Source organism: Somniosus microcephalus, chromosome 8 (assembly GCF_052327205.1).
Source record: "Somniosus microcephalus isolate GS21.2 chromosome 8, FLI_Smic_1.0, whole genome shotgun sequence".
Lineage (NCBI taxonomy): Eukaryota > Metazoa > Chordata > Chondrichthyes > Squaliformes > Somniosidae > Somniosus > Somniosus microcephalus.
This window is the reverse complement of record NC_140994.1, coordinates 22,200,385-22,218,901: the sequence shown is the minus strand read 5'-3', so window position 1 is coordinate 22,218,901 and position 18,517 is coordinate 22,200,385. Positions and strand designations below refer to the sequence as shown.

The window sequence follows — 18,517 nt, the reverse complement described above, 5'->3', positions numbered from 1 at the left end:
GTCTTGAGGATGATGGACCGTGACCTCCGTAAACAGCGTTTCTGGTATATATGCTCTATGGTCGGTAGCCGGGTGCCGGTAATGCGTTGGGCAGTTTTGACTACCCGCTGCAGGGCTTTCCGGTCATAGTAGCTACAGCTGCCATACCATACTGTGATACAGTTTGTCAGGATGCTCTATATTGTGCAGCAGTAAAAGTTAGAGAGGATCAGGGGTGACAGGTTACATCCCTTCAGCCTCCTTAGGAAATATAGGCGCTGCTGGGCCTTCTTCACCAGAGAGGAGGTATTGAGGGACCAGGAGAGGTCTTCTGTGATGTGGACTCCGAGGAACTTAAAGCTGTCCACCCTTTCCACCACAGCCCCATTGATGTGGATGTGTGTGAGGGTTCGGATGAGCTCACTTCCACACCATAGAGCATCCCTCCAATGAACTGTATATTCCTAGCCCTTTCAACACCATTGCTTTAGATTTAAGGTGCCTTCACCTCTCGCTGTGCCACCTCCACTTCTGCGTACCCATAGGGTAATGTTTTGAAACATTCACATGACATCACTTTAATACAATAAAATAAAAGAACACAAACATTACACTGATTTTATATGAAAGCACCCAAGTGACTACCCTTGTGACTATTTGTGTATTAGCTTTCTCTTATGCGTGCTTCTTCATGGTGCTTCCCCTGTGGCTTCAGCAGATGCAGAGGCAGCCTGCTCACTTCCCTGCTGCGCCTGCATAGACTCCTTTGGCGGCCGTCCTCTGGGTCATGGAGCCTGTGAGGGCCCTGCCAAAGTCTGCTCTTTCTGTGGCTGTGCAGGGGCAGACTCTGCCATCTCTGTTGGGGGAGCAATCTGGGGCTCTGACCGAGGGGTTGGCAATGGGATGGCAGTGTGAGCGCTTGGAGAGGAGCCCTCACGTCCATTTCCCCTTCTACCACCATCCCTCTCATAGGCCACCTGCACTTCCTGCACTTGTTCCTGAAGCTCCAGCACCCCACTCTTTCTGGATGGCTCCCGAGGCTCGGTGTCTGCATACAGCTCAGCAAAGCTAGGAGACTCCTGCGGCCTCAGACGAGAACTCTCCACTGCTGTCCCTGGCTCCACCATCTGATCTTGCTCACTTGTGAGTTGTGAGACACTGCTATCTTGCGTTGGAACCACCAAGGTGTTCGTCACTGCGCTGGTGCAGTGTGCTCTCATTTCTGCTGACTCTGCTCCCTCAGAGTCTGGAGGTTCCTCTGAGGAGTTCTCCTGCTCTTCATCCTCGACAGTAGGTGGGGGGGGGGGCTCTTTATGGTCCTGTGGGAGAGTAAAGACATGATTTAGACATGTGATATGTATGCTGCAAACACATTCCCTTGTGCAAGTCATTAGCACTCAATCTCTAGTAACATCAGATCCCATATCAGCCACTTCTGAATGCCAAATCAGATGTTTGGTAAATATTTCCGTCACCAGGTTGTTCGGCTGAGCCCGGCTCTCCGTCCCCCACTTCAAGCTCCTCAGCACCTCCAACAATGTCCAGAGCTGACTCCTCCAGCGTGGGTTAGCTGTGCCACAGATGGTCATCCTCCTTCTGTTCTCTCCCTCTCCCTCTTATTGTGGGATCTCTTTTTCCTGCAATGAGGGACAGAAGTGCAGTCTTAGCGAGAGTGCTGGACTGAGTGTAAAGAATGGATAAGATGGACGTTTGGAGGGAGACCATGTTGGGAGTGAGGTGCCAATATCAATTTCCCGCCTTGAGTTGTTAGTTGTTGTCATGGCATAACATTGAGAATGAGTGTGAGGGGTGCACAGAAAGATGGGGATGTGATTCAGTACATACGGAGAGAGGGATGGGTGACGGTGTAAGGGATGTTGGGGTGAGTTGGTATGTGCAGGAGTAGGGCTGGCAATGCAGATTGATGGGGATGTGAAGACAGGCACAGCAGAATAAAGTAAGTGTGCTGTTGTACTCACTTTTGCTGAACGTAGGAGATCATTGAACCTCTTCCTACACTGGACCCAGGTGCATGTACAGATTGACCTCGCACTTACCTCCTCAGCAATTTGCAGCCAGGCTGCCTTGGTTTGCTGAGGAGGCTTCCTTCTTCCATCTGAAGGGAACAGAACCTCCTTGCGCCCTCTTACTCCCTCCACAAGAACATGGAGGGAGTCGTCATCAAAGTAGGGAAAAGCCTTTGTTCTAGGAACAAGTCATCTTGGCAAACAGCAGCATTCAGGAGCATCAAAATTTAAATGAAAGGCAAAGGGTACATGGCCCCCTTAAATGTAACTGCTTCAAAGACGTCGTCAAAGGCGATCTGCAGATCTGCACCCACTGATTGGGCCGGGTAGCGCGCACAGTGGGTTTAATAAGACCAATCTACTGAAAATCGTTATCTCATTGTGGATCCAGCCGGCAGCGGGACCAGAACCCGACGCCAACCCGCCTCCAGACAGAAAATCCAGCCCAATGTCTAAAACAACTCTGGTTTCGAAGCACCCGTCACTGGGTATTTGACAGGAATCATTCACTACACCATCTACTGCTGTAGTAAGAATGACACTGATGCACTCTTATGCCATGCATGCAACTACATCAAGTTGAGCAATGGCCAACAATATGAAGTCAAAAATAGCTTAGGTTGCTGGGTTTCCCAAGGCGCAGGACATTGATCGCTGTACTTGTGTAGCCATTTGTGTGCTTGCTAACCATCCAGTATGCTGGAATAGGAAGGCTACTATACCATCAAGTGGTATGTGATTGCTTACAAAATGAATATGTGCATCAGTGCTGTCTTCCCAGGGGACATGCATAACACCTACATTCAGAGCATATGAACATACAAAAACGATGGACACATTCTAAAATTATATTTTATAAATTCAAGCTCAGAGATGTGCTTCACCTGCCGGGAGCGCATATCAGGAATTCAAATGGTGTGAATATCTGGGGTGTTTAAACAATGCTTCAGGCTCATTTAGATTTGCCTAATACCTTCCAAAGAAATTCGACAAAATAGTGACCACATACAACATGCTGCACAATATTGCTGTGGACAGGGAGACTACCATGGACATGAATGAGGACATGGAAGAGAATCAGAAGAGAGATACAGGACTACCAGCTGCAGTGAAGCATGGGCAAGGAGACTGACAAGTCAGGAGTTGATTTGTTTTGTTTTTAATGAAATCAGCATTTGGGATGTTTGATGTGGCATGGGGACATATGCCAAGTGATTGTAGTGCCTTTTGTCTTAACTGAGGTTTTAAGTCAAAGGCCATCATTGGATCAGTGTTTTTTGTAGCTAACTGGTGCTGCCTTTTGTGCTTAAATGAAGTATTGACCACATCTAAAAAGGTAATTGTGAGTGAATAATTTTCATTAGCTCAAAGAAAAGCAAATACTGCGGATGCTGGAAATCTGAAAGTTCTGACGAAGGGTCATCGACCTGAAACGTTAACTCTGTTTCTCTCTCCACAGAGGCTGCCTGACCTGCTGAGTATTTCCAGCATTTTCAATTTTCATTAGCTGTTCAAATGCCATACTACCCATAATTATCTCTGGCTTCATAACTCACCACAGATCCATTACAGCGTCTAACATTGGCTGGCTACATATTTATAAGGGTGTACTATATTTTACTGAGTGTGTCTTCCCTGTGTTCCTGTCATCTGTGCACCACTACTGACTTCTGCCTTTGCTATCCTATCTCCGTCTGCTTCCCTTGATGAAGGGGAACAAAGTGGAGGGGAGGATGGATAAAGAGCTTTTGGAGATATCGGAGGATTCGGAAGGGACTCTACTTTGATCATTGATAGACCAGTATCAGTGTCTTGAGATGTAGCTGCACCAAACACTACAGAGGGAAAAATTGGGTTGATTTGCACCTCGCAGGAGCACTAACTGTGCGCATATCCCCTAGCGCATGCGCGAGGCACCACTCACTCCTCCCGCAGAATTCAGCGGTAGGTTAGCGGCGGCGGTATCCAGTAGCACCTCATGGCGCTGCGCTGCCGGCGATGAAGACATTGTCGTGCGCAGTGCCACGCTCGCACCCCGGCCACACACTTGGGTTGCGCCCCCTATCACCGGATGATATGTCCGACAGGGTCAGGGTGGCGTTTTTGCAGCCGTGGCGGCGGTAGTAAAAGGGGCAGGTGTCGGACGGCCATTTTTTTTGGCCGACTGCCAGCACCTGCCCCCTTCCCCTTTTTTCTACAGGGTGCTGGCCGCTGTTTTCACGGCACCCCGCTCCCCGGCGGTCTAGCAGGGCCCCAGTGCGCGCAGCGCTGGGCCCCGCCCCTTTAATCAGGGGAGGAGGCCTGCAGTGACACGGCGCTACGCGCTGCTGTTGCAAGTAGAGCTGCGATATTCAGTTGTAACGTTCCACCTCCTGCTTGGGGCGCTACAACTGAATTTCAGGTGAAAGGTGCTAATCTTTTTGGGGCGCTAAAATTAGCGCCCCGGAGACGTTGGCACCCCAAAAGGGGTGCCTCAGAATTTTTCCCCCTATGCTTTGAGATGTATTGTGCTGCCACTTGTGGTGTCATTGTACTTCACAAATGCTGCTGATATCAGTGCCAGCTGGCACTTCCCTCTCTACCTGACTGATGCCACATTCTCGTATTCTCCAGTGATCTGTGAATAGATTTCATGATCTCTGAGTAGAGCCCACCAGACACTGGGGAGTTCTGCAAAGTCCTCGTAGTTGTCTTTTAATCTTTAACCAAGAGAATCAAATTCAGCCCTCGGGGCTTTGAAATTTGATTTATACTCTAGGTTTAGCATTGATGGAAAGTGATTTCTGCTTTGCACTAATGCTAACTTGTGGAGTGTAAACATCCTAAAATTGCATTCATGTTGGATCCATTTTACACTTTAAGTCGTAGGTCCTATGTTGAGTTAATTTTTTTTAAACTATGAGTAAGTCAAACTATACTCTAGCATCCCACAGTTCCAGTCTTGTCAAGATCTTGATATTGAGAAATTTATTCTGTAGTTGACTTGAGAGTCGGCGCACTTTTTAAAATAAAAAATCTAGACATGAAGAATAATTGGAAGGTGAACTGTTGTACTAATTTTGACATGCTTCTAATTTATTTATTTTTTCTTCTTTTGGTTGCCACGGTAATGCTGATGCTGGGGGGAAAAGTTTACAATGTGGAAATCTGCTTGCTGTGAAGGCTACAGACAGAGAGTTCATTCGAGCCACGGTGGTGTTTAATGGTACGGTGACTGGAACAATTACTCTGGTAAGGCTGGATATTTTTTTTCAATTACTTTTTTTTCCACATTTAAAGATAAGATGGTTCCCTGTCCTGCTGTAGCATCATTGTAGAACTAAGGACTGGCACAATGTGGTCATTTACATTTTTGTGATTGGTTCAATAATGTACATCAAGTTGCTCCTATAAGAAAATGCATGTGCAATTCAGAATTCCCATAGCGTTCAAAAAAAGTCCAAAAAAGGCATATTTATCCTGAATTAACATCATGCTACATTTATGATTGGGCACAGTACCAGTAGAAGACAAAGGACCTAAAATTGTGCTGTTGTTTTGGGCAAATGTTGGGCATTTTCAGTGTAGGGCGTTAGAATTTGGATTATAAGTCAGATGTACTAGAGTTACACACTTCCTAAAATTGTGATAAATTCTGATGGAACTAAGTGCTGACAGAAGCTGTGCCCACTCTAAAGTGGTGCATTTATGGAAAGTGGTGCATTTATGAAATTACAAGATAATGAGAGCTGCTGTCCCAGAAATCCTGTCACTTACACCAGAATTACTCCTGACTTAACTTACACCTGTAGAAACGTGTGTGACTTATCAAACTCATGATTTACCTGTACACCGTACTCCAACTAAAGGTTTTATATATGACGTAATAAAACTCACTACGCACTTGGTTCGAGTATAAAGCTAGGCTTTAATCAACTTGTTTCAAAACATGGAGGTCTAGTTGTACTTCACTAGTTCCTTGTCTTACAAAATGTCCCTGGTAAGCTGGGCCCACGCCCGAGTATTTATACTCCTTGGACAGCGCCACCAGCTGGCCGTCCAGTGTTATTTCATGAGTCGTTTCTTCATGATGAGATTTATATAACAATATAGGTTCACCATTACATCTCTACTTTTATATTTTATTGGTTAGAAATGCATGAGCAGCGTCCACCCGAACCAAGAGGCCCAAGGATCGCTAGAAATTGGCCCTCTGGCCTCATCAGCATACTCTGAGAAAGCTGCTGGTGCTGGTCGTGCCTCCACAGTCAGCTCATCCAACAAGAAAAAACAATTTAGGGCCACCTAGCATACTGGCAGTGATCCTTGGGTAATTCCTGGGGGGCAGGGGAGTTTGGAGTGTGCTACAGAGGGAAATTGTGCAGCCAGCGGAGCACTTTTACTCCGACTGGCTCCAAAGGATGCTTATCCAGAAAGATACCTTGATGAACGCTGCGCTTCTCTTGGCTTTTGCTGCCCTCCTTCTCTCCCAGGCTGCCTGCTTCCACCAGTGTTGCCATTTAAGAACATAAGAAATAGGATCAGGAGTAGGCCAATCGGCCCCTCGAGCCTGCTCCACCATTCAATAAGATCATGGCTGATCTGGTCCTAACCTCAAATCTTCTATCACTCTCCATCCCACCCGAACCCATGTGATCTCCCGGGAGAGGCGAAAAACCAGATAAAAAACCCAATGGCCAATTTGGGAGAAAAAATCTGGGAAATTCCTCTCCGACCCATCTAGGTGATCGAAACTCTTCCAGGAGATCACTCTGTCCCTCTATTTTCTACAGTACTTACCTTCTGTAAAGGCGATCTCCACCCCAGCCAGGAACAGGAATAAAACCATCTCCTGAAATCTAACACAGAATTAGAACACAAGAAGTAGGAACAGAACCAGGCTACACGGCCCCTGGGCCCGCTCCACTACCCACAGGGCCATGACCATTCCGAACCTAGACTCATGTCCAATTTCCTGCCCGCTCCCCGTAACCCTTAATTCCCTTTACTTCTAGGAAACGATCTATTTCTGTTTTAAATTTATTTAATGATGTAGCTTCCACAGCTTTCTGGGGCAACAAATTCCACAAACCTACCACCCTCTGAGTGAAGAAGTTTCTCCTCATCTCAGTTTTGAAAGAGCAGCCCCTTATTTTAAGATTATGCCCCCTAGTTCTAGTTTCACCCATCATTGGGAACATCCTCACCGCATCCACCCGATCAAGCCCCTTCACAATCTTATATGTTTCAATAAGATCGCCTCTCATTCTTCTGAACTCCAATGAGTAGAGTCCCAATCTACTCAACCTCTCCTCATATGACTACCCCCCTCATCCCCGGGATTAACCGAGTGAACCTTCTTTGTACTGACTCGAGAGCAAATATGTCCTTTCTTAAGTATGGACACCAAAACTGTATGCAGTATTCCAGGTGGGGTCTCACCAATACCTTGTATAACTGCAGCAATACCTCCCTGTTTTTATATTCTAACCCCCTAGCAATAAAAGAATTATCAGAATTCTGGCTTTGTTTGTGAGAAGGCTGATTTTACAAGCCTGTAGACATTTTGGTGCTTATAATCCTTGGCTCCAGTGGTAGTCCTGCAACATAAGTCAGACACGGGACCTGATGGACAGGAATTCTGGCGGGTTCCTGGAACGCTGGGTTTCTGCTCTGAAGTTAGAAATTTGCGCTGGAGCCTGGGATAGGTTAAACTTTTTGTCTGCCCCAAGCAGGGGTCCTGTTGTCAAGGAGTGGAACCAAGGGAAGGGAACTTCCTTAGCCTCATTTACTCTATCGTCAACCTACTTGGATTCTGGGATGAACCTGGTGTGCAGGTCTACTCCGCTATGGAAATGGGAACACCCATGGGACCTATCCTGGATAGCTTTGGTAATTTTTGGCCCCCTTTTATTGAGGGGGCTGATTGGGTTGCTGTTTAAAAATTAACCTGTGTTGCTTTTTAAAAATTACCCTGACTGGTGGTACCGGCTGTTGAGTAAGTGGCTTGCCAGCGCCCTTCCTCTGTCAGTGGCTCAGGAACCTGCCACTGGCATTCAAATTAAGTGACTCCGTCCTGAGCCCAGATATTCCGCCGGAGTCAGCTGCGTTGGGACCTGCTGCACTGCACTTCTACTGATGGAGCGGGGCTAAGGATTTTCAGCCCCTGTGGCTCTGGTACTTACTCTTCCTAAAGAGTTTTTTTTTAAACTGCAAATAATTGCCTTTGTCTCTTTTTATACTTTTTAAGAAGTGTGATACGGAAATTTACATTAGTGTGTGACAAACACTGGCGATGTGAACAATAGGAAGCATGTGCTTACATAAAAAAATTTATGATATTACTAGCAGATCTCCTGTGGCATTGCTTACTGTGAGTCAGCGTCTCTTTACTTTGTTGTGTTGTGTATATTATGAACAGTGATTTATGGTAACTGAATAAGTCAAATTATCATTTTTATAAAGACTATTTTGAGAGCAAGTGAAATTTTTGAGCTTGATTTCTGTGGCCATATCCATTTTTCCTTGAACACTAAATCAGTGGCCTTGTTTACATAGATAAGTGAATGTGAAACACTGAGTTTTTTTTTAATGCCAATAATAAACATAGATAAGGGAGATATAGTAGATTGCAGATATTTAGAAGTTGTGGGGGTCGTTCCATTTGATGTACTGCAGTGAAGAGCTGTAGTGTAGTGTGATGGGAGTGGTCAAGTTTTGCAGGAATTAGGCATTTCCTGGTAGCTTAGGCATGCAAGAGGAGCCCTGGGAGTATCTGGGGAGGAGGGTGCCAGGGTATGGCCGCAATAAGAACTTAAATACTGTGGCGTGGATTTTTTTGGCATTTGGGTGGTTACTGTAACAAGGGTAGTCCCAGAGTCTCGCAGCAACAGAGAATTCCTGGAATATGGCAGAGCTTGAGTTAATGCCTGGCAACGGGGGAGGGAATCTGTTGTTTGGAAGTGCGGGAGGCGGGGGATGGAGGGAGGTGGGGTCCTAGGGTCTACAAACATTGACGAGATCTGTAACCAGAGGGGATACCATTTACAGGGTTACGAGCATTAGATGGCAGTAAGCCATGGGATATGGGAATACTAGGAGAGGGTCCCTGGGGTCTAGGAGTATTGTGGATCTGGTAGTTGGGAGAGGAGGGTCCAGTGGTGTGATAGCGTTTAGAGCAGTGGCTCTGGAATCTGGAAGTACTGGGAAGGGGATGCCGGGAACTTGGATAGGGTGAAAGTGCGTGGAAGCATTGGGGAGGAGGTTTTTTTGGGGTGTAGGGATACCAGGAGGTAGATCACTGGGTCTTGGAGATCTGATAGGTGTACACTGGGGCACAGTAGCTCTGGGAGTCCTTGGGTGTGAGAAGACTGAGGGGTGCCAGATCTGGGAGCAGTGCAGGGTATCCCAACTTTGTTAGGATAAAGAGGGGGGGTTCCAGGGTGTGGTAATACTAGGAAGTGAGGTCCGATTGTAAGCAAAGAGTGGCAGCAGAATGTTGCTGGAGAAGGAAGGTGAGAACAGGATGGAACCAGGACTGGCCAGAGAGGGGAGAGAAAGCAGATGAAAAGCAGGGCTGTGAGACTAGGGCTAGGAGCCTATTGCATGTTTGAATCAGCCAAGTAGATGATATTTGGCTGGCATAAAGTTGGATATGATTGTGACATCAAGCATTACAGGGGAGCATTAAAAGGTGCATTAAAAGAAGTGTATAATGTGCACTATATGCAATCTTTTAAATTTATCATATAGCTAGAAATGTATTCCATGTTTGTTCTAACCAACACGTGTTGGTCAGCACCTACCAGTGCATTACCTGTTCATGCTCATCAGCATAGTATGATACTTGAGATGATCCATTTCTTGATGTACAGTTGCACTCAACATAGCATCCATTGGCGCATGATACCACATATCAGTATGCCCACTGCTAATGTTGCTGAATGGTTTAAACATTGCTTCGATGCAGCAGTGCCTTCACAATAACCAATAGACATAAGTGTCTACAGTACCTTTCTTTGAAACACCAATATCACAAAGTCCCAGATATGTAGTCTTGCTATACAATAAAATTTAGCGGCACAAATGTGCATAGATGATTTCCATCAATCATATCATGTCAATGTGCGACATTACTGTAACCTTGGCACTAGTTGGTCATCAAGCAGCCTTATTTCATTTGGCCGTCTGAATAAACTGTTCTTCGCTATCCGTCAAGAAGAGCAATTCATTTAAAATTTTGAACAAGCAATTGTAATTTCTTCATTCTATCCACCTCCTCACAAATGTAGACAAACCCAATAACCATATGGTACGCAGCAAAATTACATGAGATTATCAGGTTTTTTTGTGTTGTTGGTTGAGGGAATAATGTTGGCCAGTACAGCAGGATCATTCTCTGTTCTTCAAATAATGCCACTGGATTTTAACATCCATCGAAACATCCCATGAAGGACAATACCTTTTGACAATGTAGAATTCCATCAGTACTGCATTGAAGTGTTAATTTACATGATATGCTTCAGCATGTTTGCCTAAAGGCCTCCTCCTGGATAGTGGAGTGCATTGTTAACTGTCACCATTTCTCTGGAAGGAAACCCGATGGCTGCATAAGAGATAATTCGCCCCATTCCATGGCTGCTTCTTGGCTTTCCTTAAAATCTGTATCTAATCAAAGTTTATGTAAAGGTACTAGGTGGAGTAATTTAGCTGCATTTACTAAGCTTTACTATTTGGATTTACCATCTGTAGTTGGCACCACCTTTGGCCAATCTCTCCTGCTACCTTGTGTCCCACAAGAGCCTTTCTACTCTTTCTCCTGAATATTATTGGATTAATTTTGTGACATGTAGAGGTTGCTGAATGCAGAAAGAAGATGATCTCCCATCTTGCACCCTTTGTAAACTTGAGCTCATCCAAAACTATGCTGCCCTTATCATAACTTGAACCAGGTCTCGCTGACCTACATTGGCTCCCTGTCCAATAATGCCTTGCTTTTAAGATTCTCAGGCATGTTTTCAAATCCCTCCATGGCTTTGCCCCTCCCTACCTCTGTAACCTTCTCCAGCCCTGCAACCCTCCGAGACCTCTGCTCTCCTCCAATTCTGACCTCTTGCGCATCCCCGTTTTAATTGCTCCACCATTGGCGGCTGTGCCTTCAGCTGCCAAGGCCCTAAGCTCTGGACTTCCCTCCCTAAACCCCTCCACCTCTCTCTCCTTTTTAAGATGCTCCTTAATACCTATCTTTTTGTCCAAGCTTTTGGTCACCTGTCCTAATATATCCTTATGTGGCTCGGTGTCCAATTTTGTTTGATGATGCTCCTGTGAAGCGCCTTGTGTTTTACTACGTTAAAGGTGCTATATACATGCAAGTTGTTGTTGTTGTCTTGCAAGGTGGTCTTCATTATTTGAAGAAGCATTCTCCATACGCTGTGCTCCCATCTGACCATTCCTTCAGGCTTTGCAGAAAATGCATATCGTGATACTTCATTTCAACCAGTTCTCTAATAATACACAGCCACTCAAATATACAGCCAGTGCTTTTATGCCTTGTGGGGAGCCATCATCTGATGCTGGCATGTGCCAATATAAAAATTATTATCATAAAGCCTATCACATGGCTTTCCCAGAATGTTTCGAGGCTTCGCGATTCCAGGGGCATGTGGAGGATGGAGAATGAAGACCCTTTAAGGTAAGTAACCCTTCTACGCACCAGCACGATTACTGAGACAGGACTGGGAATTAAACATTGCAGGATATAACATATTTAGAAAAGATAGGGAGGGGAAAAAGGGGAGGTGGAGTAGCTGTACTTATTCGGGATAACACAATGGCAGTAGAAAAAAGTGACGTAGTTATCAGCAAAACAGAAAAAGTATCCATGTGGACAGAGATAAAAGATAATAAAGGATCAATCATACTAACCCAAAGACCATTTAATAGTGGAAGGGAGGTGGAGAAAGAAATATGCAAACTAATGTAAAAAACATAGAATAATAATCATGGGGGATTTCAACTACCCAGATATTGGGAATGGAGTTCCGACAATGTGTACAGGACTCCTTTCTAACCCAATATTTAAAAAGCCCAACAAGGGAGGATTCACAATTTGATCTAGTAATGCAGAATGAACCAGAGCAGATAAGACAAGTAAAAGTAAGGGAACATATAGGCAATAGTGACCATAATATAATACTCTAAGATAATAATTGAGAAAGACATAAGTATGACAAAGACCCAGGGTGATAGATTGGAGAAAAGCTGATTTTTGAGAGGCTGAGAATAGAACTTGGGAAAATAAAATGGACAACAATATTGGCAAACAGTGACAGAACAGCAATAGGAAACATTTAAAACATGTTCGAGTGTCCAGGAAAAAAATATTCCGCTACAAGAACAAGCTAAACACTAATAAGACACCGTGGATGAATAAAGCCGTAAGGGAACAATTGAGGGTAAGGAAAGAGGCATACATTAAGTACATGGACAGCAGGGGAGAGCATAATAAGGGAAAATACAAAGAGATTAGGAGAGAAGTAAAAACATTTAGGAAGTAAAGATGAACTATGAAATTAAATTATCACGGAACATAAAACAAAATAGTGAAATATTTTATAGGCACATAAATAAAAAAAGGAAGGTCAGGATGGGAATAGGGCCACGAAGGGACAGACAGGATAATACCACACAGTGATCGAGAGATGGCAGAGATATTAAATAATTACTTTGCTTCATTATTTACCAGGGAGATAGAACACGTGGAGATGACCTTGGATAATGAAACTGCATTTAAAATAAAATGAGGAGATGCATTAAATAAACTTATGAAACTCGGAGGATAAAACTCCTGGGCCGGACGGATTACATCTGCACATTTTAAAAGAATCTAGGGAAGAGATAGCAGAGGTATTACTACACATATTTAGTAATTCATGGTGTAGTGCCAGAAGACTGGCAGCTAGCTAATATAATACCTATATTTAAGAAGGGAAATAGAACATGTCCAGGGAATTATAGACCAGTCAGCTTAATATCGGTGGTAGGAAAAAGAGAAAATGTAAGAACATCTAGAAACCAAAAATATAATGAATAGTCAGCATGGATTTCAAAAGGGAAAGTCTAGCTTGACCAACCTAATTGAATTTTTTGAAGAGGTAACAGAGAGAGTAGACAAGGGTAATGTAGTAGATGTAATGTATCTAGATTTTCAAAAGGCCTTCAATAAGGTACCACATAATAGACTAATGAATAAGGTCAAGGAATGTGGCGCCGGGGGACAAGTAGCAGAATGGATAGCTAGCTGGCTTCAAGACAAAAAGCAGAGAGTAGGGGTAAATGGTAGCTATTCAGAGTGGCAGAAGGTGGGAAGTATTGTTCCACAAGGATCAGTGCTGGGACCACTGTTGTTCACAATTTATATTAAGGATTTAGACTTTGGAATCAAAAACACAATTTCTAAATTTTCAGATGACACCAAATTTGGGGGGGGGTATATAGTCAATACTGAGGAGGACTGCAGCAAATTGCAAGAAAACATTAATAAACTTGCAGAATAGGCCTATAATTGGCAAATCGAATTCAACACATAAATGTGAGGTATTACATTTTGGTAAGAAAAATAGGGAGGTCACATATTACTTGGGCAAATAAGAATCTAAATGGGGTAGAGAAGCAAAGGGATCCGAGTACAAATACACAAATCACTAAAAGCATCGACACAGGTTAACAAGGCCATTTAAAAAAAAGCAAACCAAGCACTAGGGTTTATTTCTAGAGGGATCGAATTGAAAAGTAGGGAAGTTATGCAAAACTTGTATCTGACCTTGGTTAGACCACACTTGGAGTACTGCGTACAATTCTGTTCGCCATATTATAAAAAGGATTTGGAGCCACTGGCGAAGGTGCAAAAAAGATCTACAAGATGATACCAGAAATGCAAGGGTATACCTATCTGGAAAGGATGAACAGGCTGGATCTCTTTTTTTTTCTTGAAAAGAGAAGGCTGAGGGGTGACCTAATAGAGGTCTTTAAAATCATGAAATGTTTTGATAGAGTAGATACAGAGAAAGTGTTTCCACTTGTGGGGAAGAGCATAACTAGAGGTCATCAATATAAGATAGTCACCAAGAAATCAAATAGGGAATTCAGCAGAAACTTCTTTACCCAGAGACTGGTGAGAATGTGGAACTCGCTACCACAGGGAGTGGTTGAAGCGAATAGTATCGATGCATTTAAGGAAAAGCTAGATAAGCATATGAGGGAGAAGGGAATAGAGGGATATGCTGATAAGGTTAGATGAGGAAAGACTGGAGGAGGCTCGAGTGGAGCATAAACGCCGGCATGGACTGGTTGGGCCGAATGGCCTATTTCTGTGCTGTATATCCTATGTAAATCCTCCATCAAATTCCATTCTCACCGTGCACTATTAAGCACTCAACCCCCTGCCACCATGCACACTGTTAAAACTATTAAAATTCCATTACACTAACCAAGTTTGATTCTTCTGCTACTATCTCTTGACAGAAGCTTAGAATGTACCATTCAGTTTCAGAATAAGTTCCTTCCTCCTTCTGGCCAGGGAGTAGACATTACTTGGAATATCGGATAGTCTATACCTTAGATCAATGATAAAACAAAAATGAAACTTGATTATAAAAATAATTGCTTGCTGTTACCACAAATCATTGACTGAATATTGAACAAAGTTCCTTGTAGAACAAGTTTGCCTTTTCAAGATTTCTCTTTGGAGTTGTCTGTATCATAACATTCTACCCTCTGAGTAAGAACATAAGAAATAGAAGCAGGAATAGGCCACTTGGCCCCTCGAGCCTGCTCTGCCATTCAATAAGATCATGGCTGATCTTGGGCCCAAAGCCATTTCCCCGCCCACTCACCATAACTCTTCATTCCCTTATCTTGCAAAAATTTGTCTATCTCCACCTTAAATGTATTTAATGACCCAGCCTCCACAGCTCTCTGAGGCAGAGAATTCCACAGATTTACGACCCTCTGAGAGAAGAAATTCCATCTCATCTCAGTTCTAAAACTGTGCCCCTGCGTTCTAGATTTCCCCACGAGGGGAAACATCCTCTCTGCATCTACCTTGTCGAGCCCCTTCAGTATCTTATATGTTTCAATAAGATCACCTCTCATTCTTCTAAATTCCAATGAGTATAGGCCCAACCTGCTCAACCTTTCCTCATAAGTCAATCCCCTCATCTCTGGAATTAACCTAGTGAATCGTCTCTGAACTGCCTCCAATGCAAGTATATCCTTCCTTAAATAAAGAGACCAAAACTGTACGCAATACTCGAGGTGTGGTCTCACCAATACCCTGTACAGTTGTAGCAGAATTTCCCTGCTTTTATACTCCAACCCCCTTGAAATAAAGGCTGACATTCCATTTGTCTTTTTGATTACTTGCTGTACCTGCATGCTAACTTTTTGTGTTTCATGCACAAGGACACCCAGGTCCCTCTGAACTGTAGCATTTTGTAATCTCTCTCCATTTAAATAATAATTTGCTTTTTTATTTTTCCTGCCAAAATGTATAACCTCGCACTTTCCCTCATTATACTCCATCTGCCAAATGTTTACCCACTCACTTAGCCTGTCTATATCCCTTTGCAGGTTCTTTGAGTCCTCTGCCCAACTTGCTTTCCCACCCATCTTTGTATCATCCGCAAACTTGGCTACATTACACTCGATCCCTTCATCCAAGTTATTAATGTAGATTGTAAATAGTTGAGGGCCCAGCACGGATCCCTGTGGCACCCCACTAGTTACCGTTTGCCAAATGGAAAATGACCCATTTATCCCAACTCTCTGCTTTCTGTTAGTTAGCCAATTCTCTATCCATGCTAATATATTACCCCCAATTCCACGAGCTCTTATCTTATGCAGTAACCTTTTATGTGGCACCTTATCGAATGCCTTCTGGAAACCACATCCGTTAGTTCACCTTTGTCCACCCTGCTTGTTACCTCCTCAAAAAACTCCAGCAAGTTTGTTAAACATGATTTCCCTTTCACAAAACCATGCTGACTCCTTGACTGCATTATGATTTTCCAAATGCCCTGTTACTGTTTCCTTAATGACGGACTCCAGCATTTTCCCAACAACAGATGTTAGGCTAACTGGTCTATAGATTCCTGCTCTCTATCTCCCTCCTTTCTTAAATAGGGGTGTTACATTTGCAGTTTTCCAAACTGCTGGGACCTCTCCAGAGTCCAGGGAATTTTGGTATATTGCAACCAATGCATCCACTATCTCTGTGGCCACTTTTAAGACCCTGGGATGCAGGCCATCTGGTCCAGGGGACTTGACATCTTTTAGTCCCATTATTTTACCAAGTATAATTTCCTTAGTGATAGTGATTGGCCTAGAAATTCGGTGGGCTGCGCCACCAGTTAGCGCCTAAAGAGGGCACTCAGTGGCTTTAGCGCCACTGGCCACGCCTCCCGCGATATTTAGCTGGGGTGCTAATGGCGGCGTTAGCCTGTTGTGCTGCGCCGCCACCGATGATGTCATCGGTGTGCGCAGCGCCCCACTACTGCCCCGATCTCGATATTCGGTAGCGCCCGCCTCTGTAGCGCCGTTCGCAAATCGCGCCCGGTTCACGGAGCCTACCTGTGGCGGCAGTGGCGCAAATTAAGGTGGAGGTGCGGGGCGGCCGTTTTTTCGGCGGCCACCTGCCAGCACCTCCATCCCTGGCCTCCTGACCCCCCACCCCCCCGCGGCATTGCCGGCTGTTTTCCGAGAGCCCGGCACTTCTCGGTGCCGGGCTCTTTTGCTGGCACTCGCGATCTCCGCTCGCGCTGGTGCAGGCCCCTCCCCCTTAAGAATGGGAGGAAGGCCTGCAGCACCGCAGCGCGCTGTGCCGCAGCGATATTCAGTTTCAGCGCCCTAAGAGGAACGCGGAGCGCCTTGAGCCTCGCCCCGTGTCCCTCTTGGGGCGCTCAAACTGAATTTCCGGCGGGCGCAACGGCTCCGTTCGCAGCGGTAATTCCGGCGCCCAGGCGAGCTTGGCGCCCCGTTTGGGGCTCCACCGAATTTCTAGGCCTTTGTGTCTTAATGCGAGGAGCATTCGTAATAAGGTGGATGAATTAGCTGCGCAAATAGATGTAAACGGATACAGGTAGACTACCCTTTATCCGAACTTCCGAAAACCGAAACCCTCTAAAAACCGAAGGTTTTTTCGTTCAGCGTAAGTCGTGCGCACGACATGACCAGAGTGGCGCACGACTTACGCTGAGCGGAGGGTCAGCATAAGTCGTGCGCAGGACCCCCCGCCGACCCCCCCGCCGACCCCGACCCCCGCCGGGACCCCCGCCGACCCCGACCGCCGCCGACTTACGCTGAGCAGAGGGTCAGCGTAAGTCGTGCGCACGACCCCCCGCCGACCCCCCCGCGGAACCACCTGACTCTCTTCCAAAGGCTCGAAAGCAACGAGAGCTCTGAGCCCGCGGCGGTGCCGGCCCCTGTTCCAACCGAGCACGACGACCTGTTGGTGGAAATGCGGAACTTCATTGCATTCCAGGCTAGCAGTGACGGACAACCCACGACTGCGGACCCCCCCGCGGACCCCCGCCGACGTGGACCCCACCGTGGACCCGCGCCGACCCCGACCCCCGCGGACCCCCGCCGACCCTGACCCCCGCGGACCCCCCCGCGGACCCCCGCCGACGCCAACCCCCCCGCGGACCCCCGCCGACCCCGACCCCCCCGCGGACCCCCGCCGACCCCGACCCCCCCGCCGACCCCCCCGCGGACCCCCCCCCCCGACCCCCGCCGACCCACCTTCCGAAATCCGAAATTTTCCGAAAACCGAAACACGGCTGGTCCCGAGGTTTTCGGATAAAGGATAGTCTACCTGTATGATATAATTGGGATTACGGAGACATGGCTCCAGGGTGACCAAGGCTGGGAATTCAACAACCAGGGGTATTCAATATTCAGGAAGGACAGGCAAAAAGGAAAAGGAGGTGGGGTAGCATTGCTGGTTAAAGAGGAGATTAGCACAATAGTAAGGAAGGATATTAGCCCTGATGATGTGGAATCTGTATGGGTAGAGCTGAGAAATACCAAGGGGCAGAAAACATTAGTGGGAGTTGTATCCAGACCCCCAAAGAGTAATGCTGAGGTTAGGGACGGCATTAAATGGGAAATTGAGACGCGTGCAATAAGGGCACAGCAGTTATCATGGGTGACTTTAATCTACATATAGATTGGGCTAACCAAATTAGTAACAATACTGTGGAGGAGGAATTCCTGGAATGTATACGGGATGGTTTCCTGGACCAATATGTCAAGGAATCAACTAGAGATCAGGCCATCTTAGACTGGGCATTATGTAATGAGAAAGGATTAATTAGCAATCTTGTTGTGCGAGGCCCCTTGGGGAGGAGCGATCATAATATAGAATTCTTCATTAAGATGGAGAGTGAAGTAGTTGACTCAGACTAGGGCCCTGAATTTAAATAAAGGAAACTATGATGGTATGAGGCGCAAGTTGGCTAGGGTGGATTGAGGAG

The 18,517-nt window shown here is 45.7% G+C and overlaps 1 protein-coding gene across 1 annotated transcript in view; it reads left to right on the top strand.

The window, feature by feature from the left end:
• Positions 1–18,517, top strand: part of cusr (Copper-only SOD repeat protein) — a 133,154-nt gene that overhangs the window by 17,720 nt on the left and 96,917 nt on the right. The window contains exon 3 of the mRNA XM_085994329.1: positions 5,138–5,237. Within this exon, the coding sequence (XP_085850455.1) occupies positions 5,138–5,237 (100 nt within the window). The remainder of the gene's footprint in view (positions 1–5,137; positions 5,238–18,517) is intronic.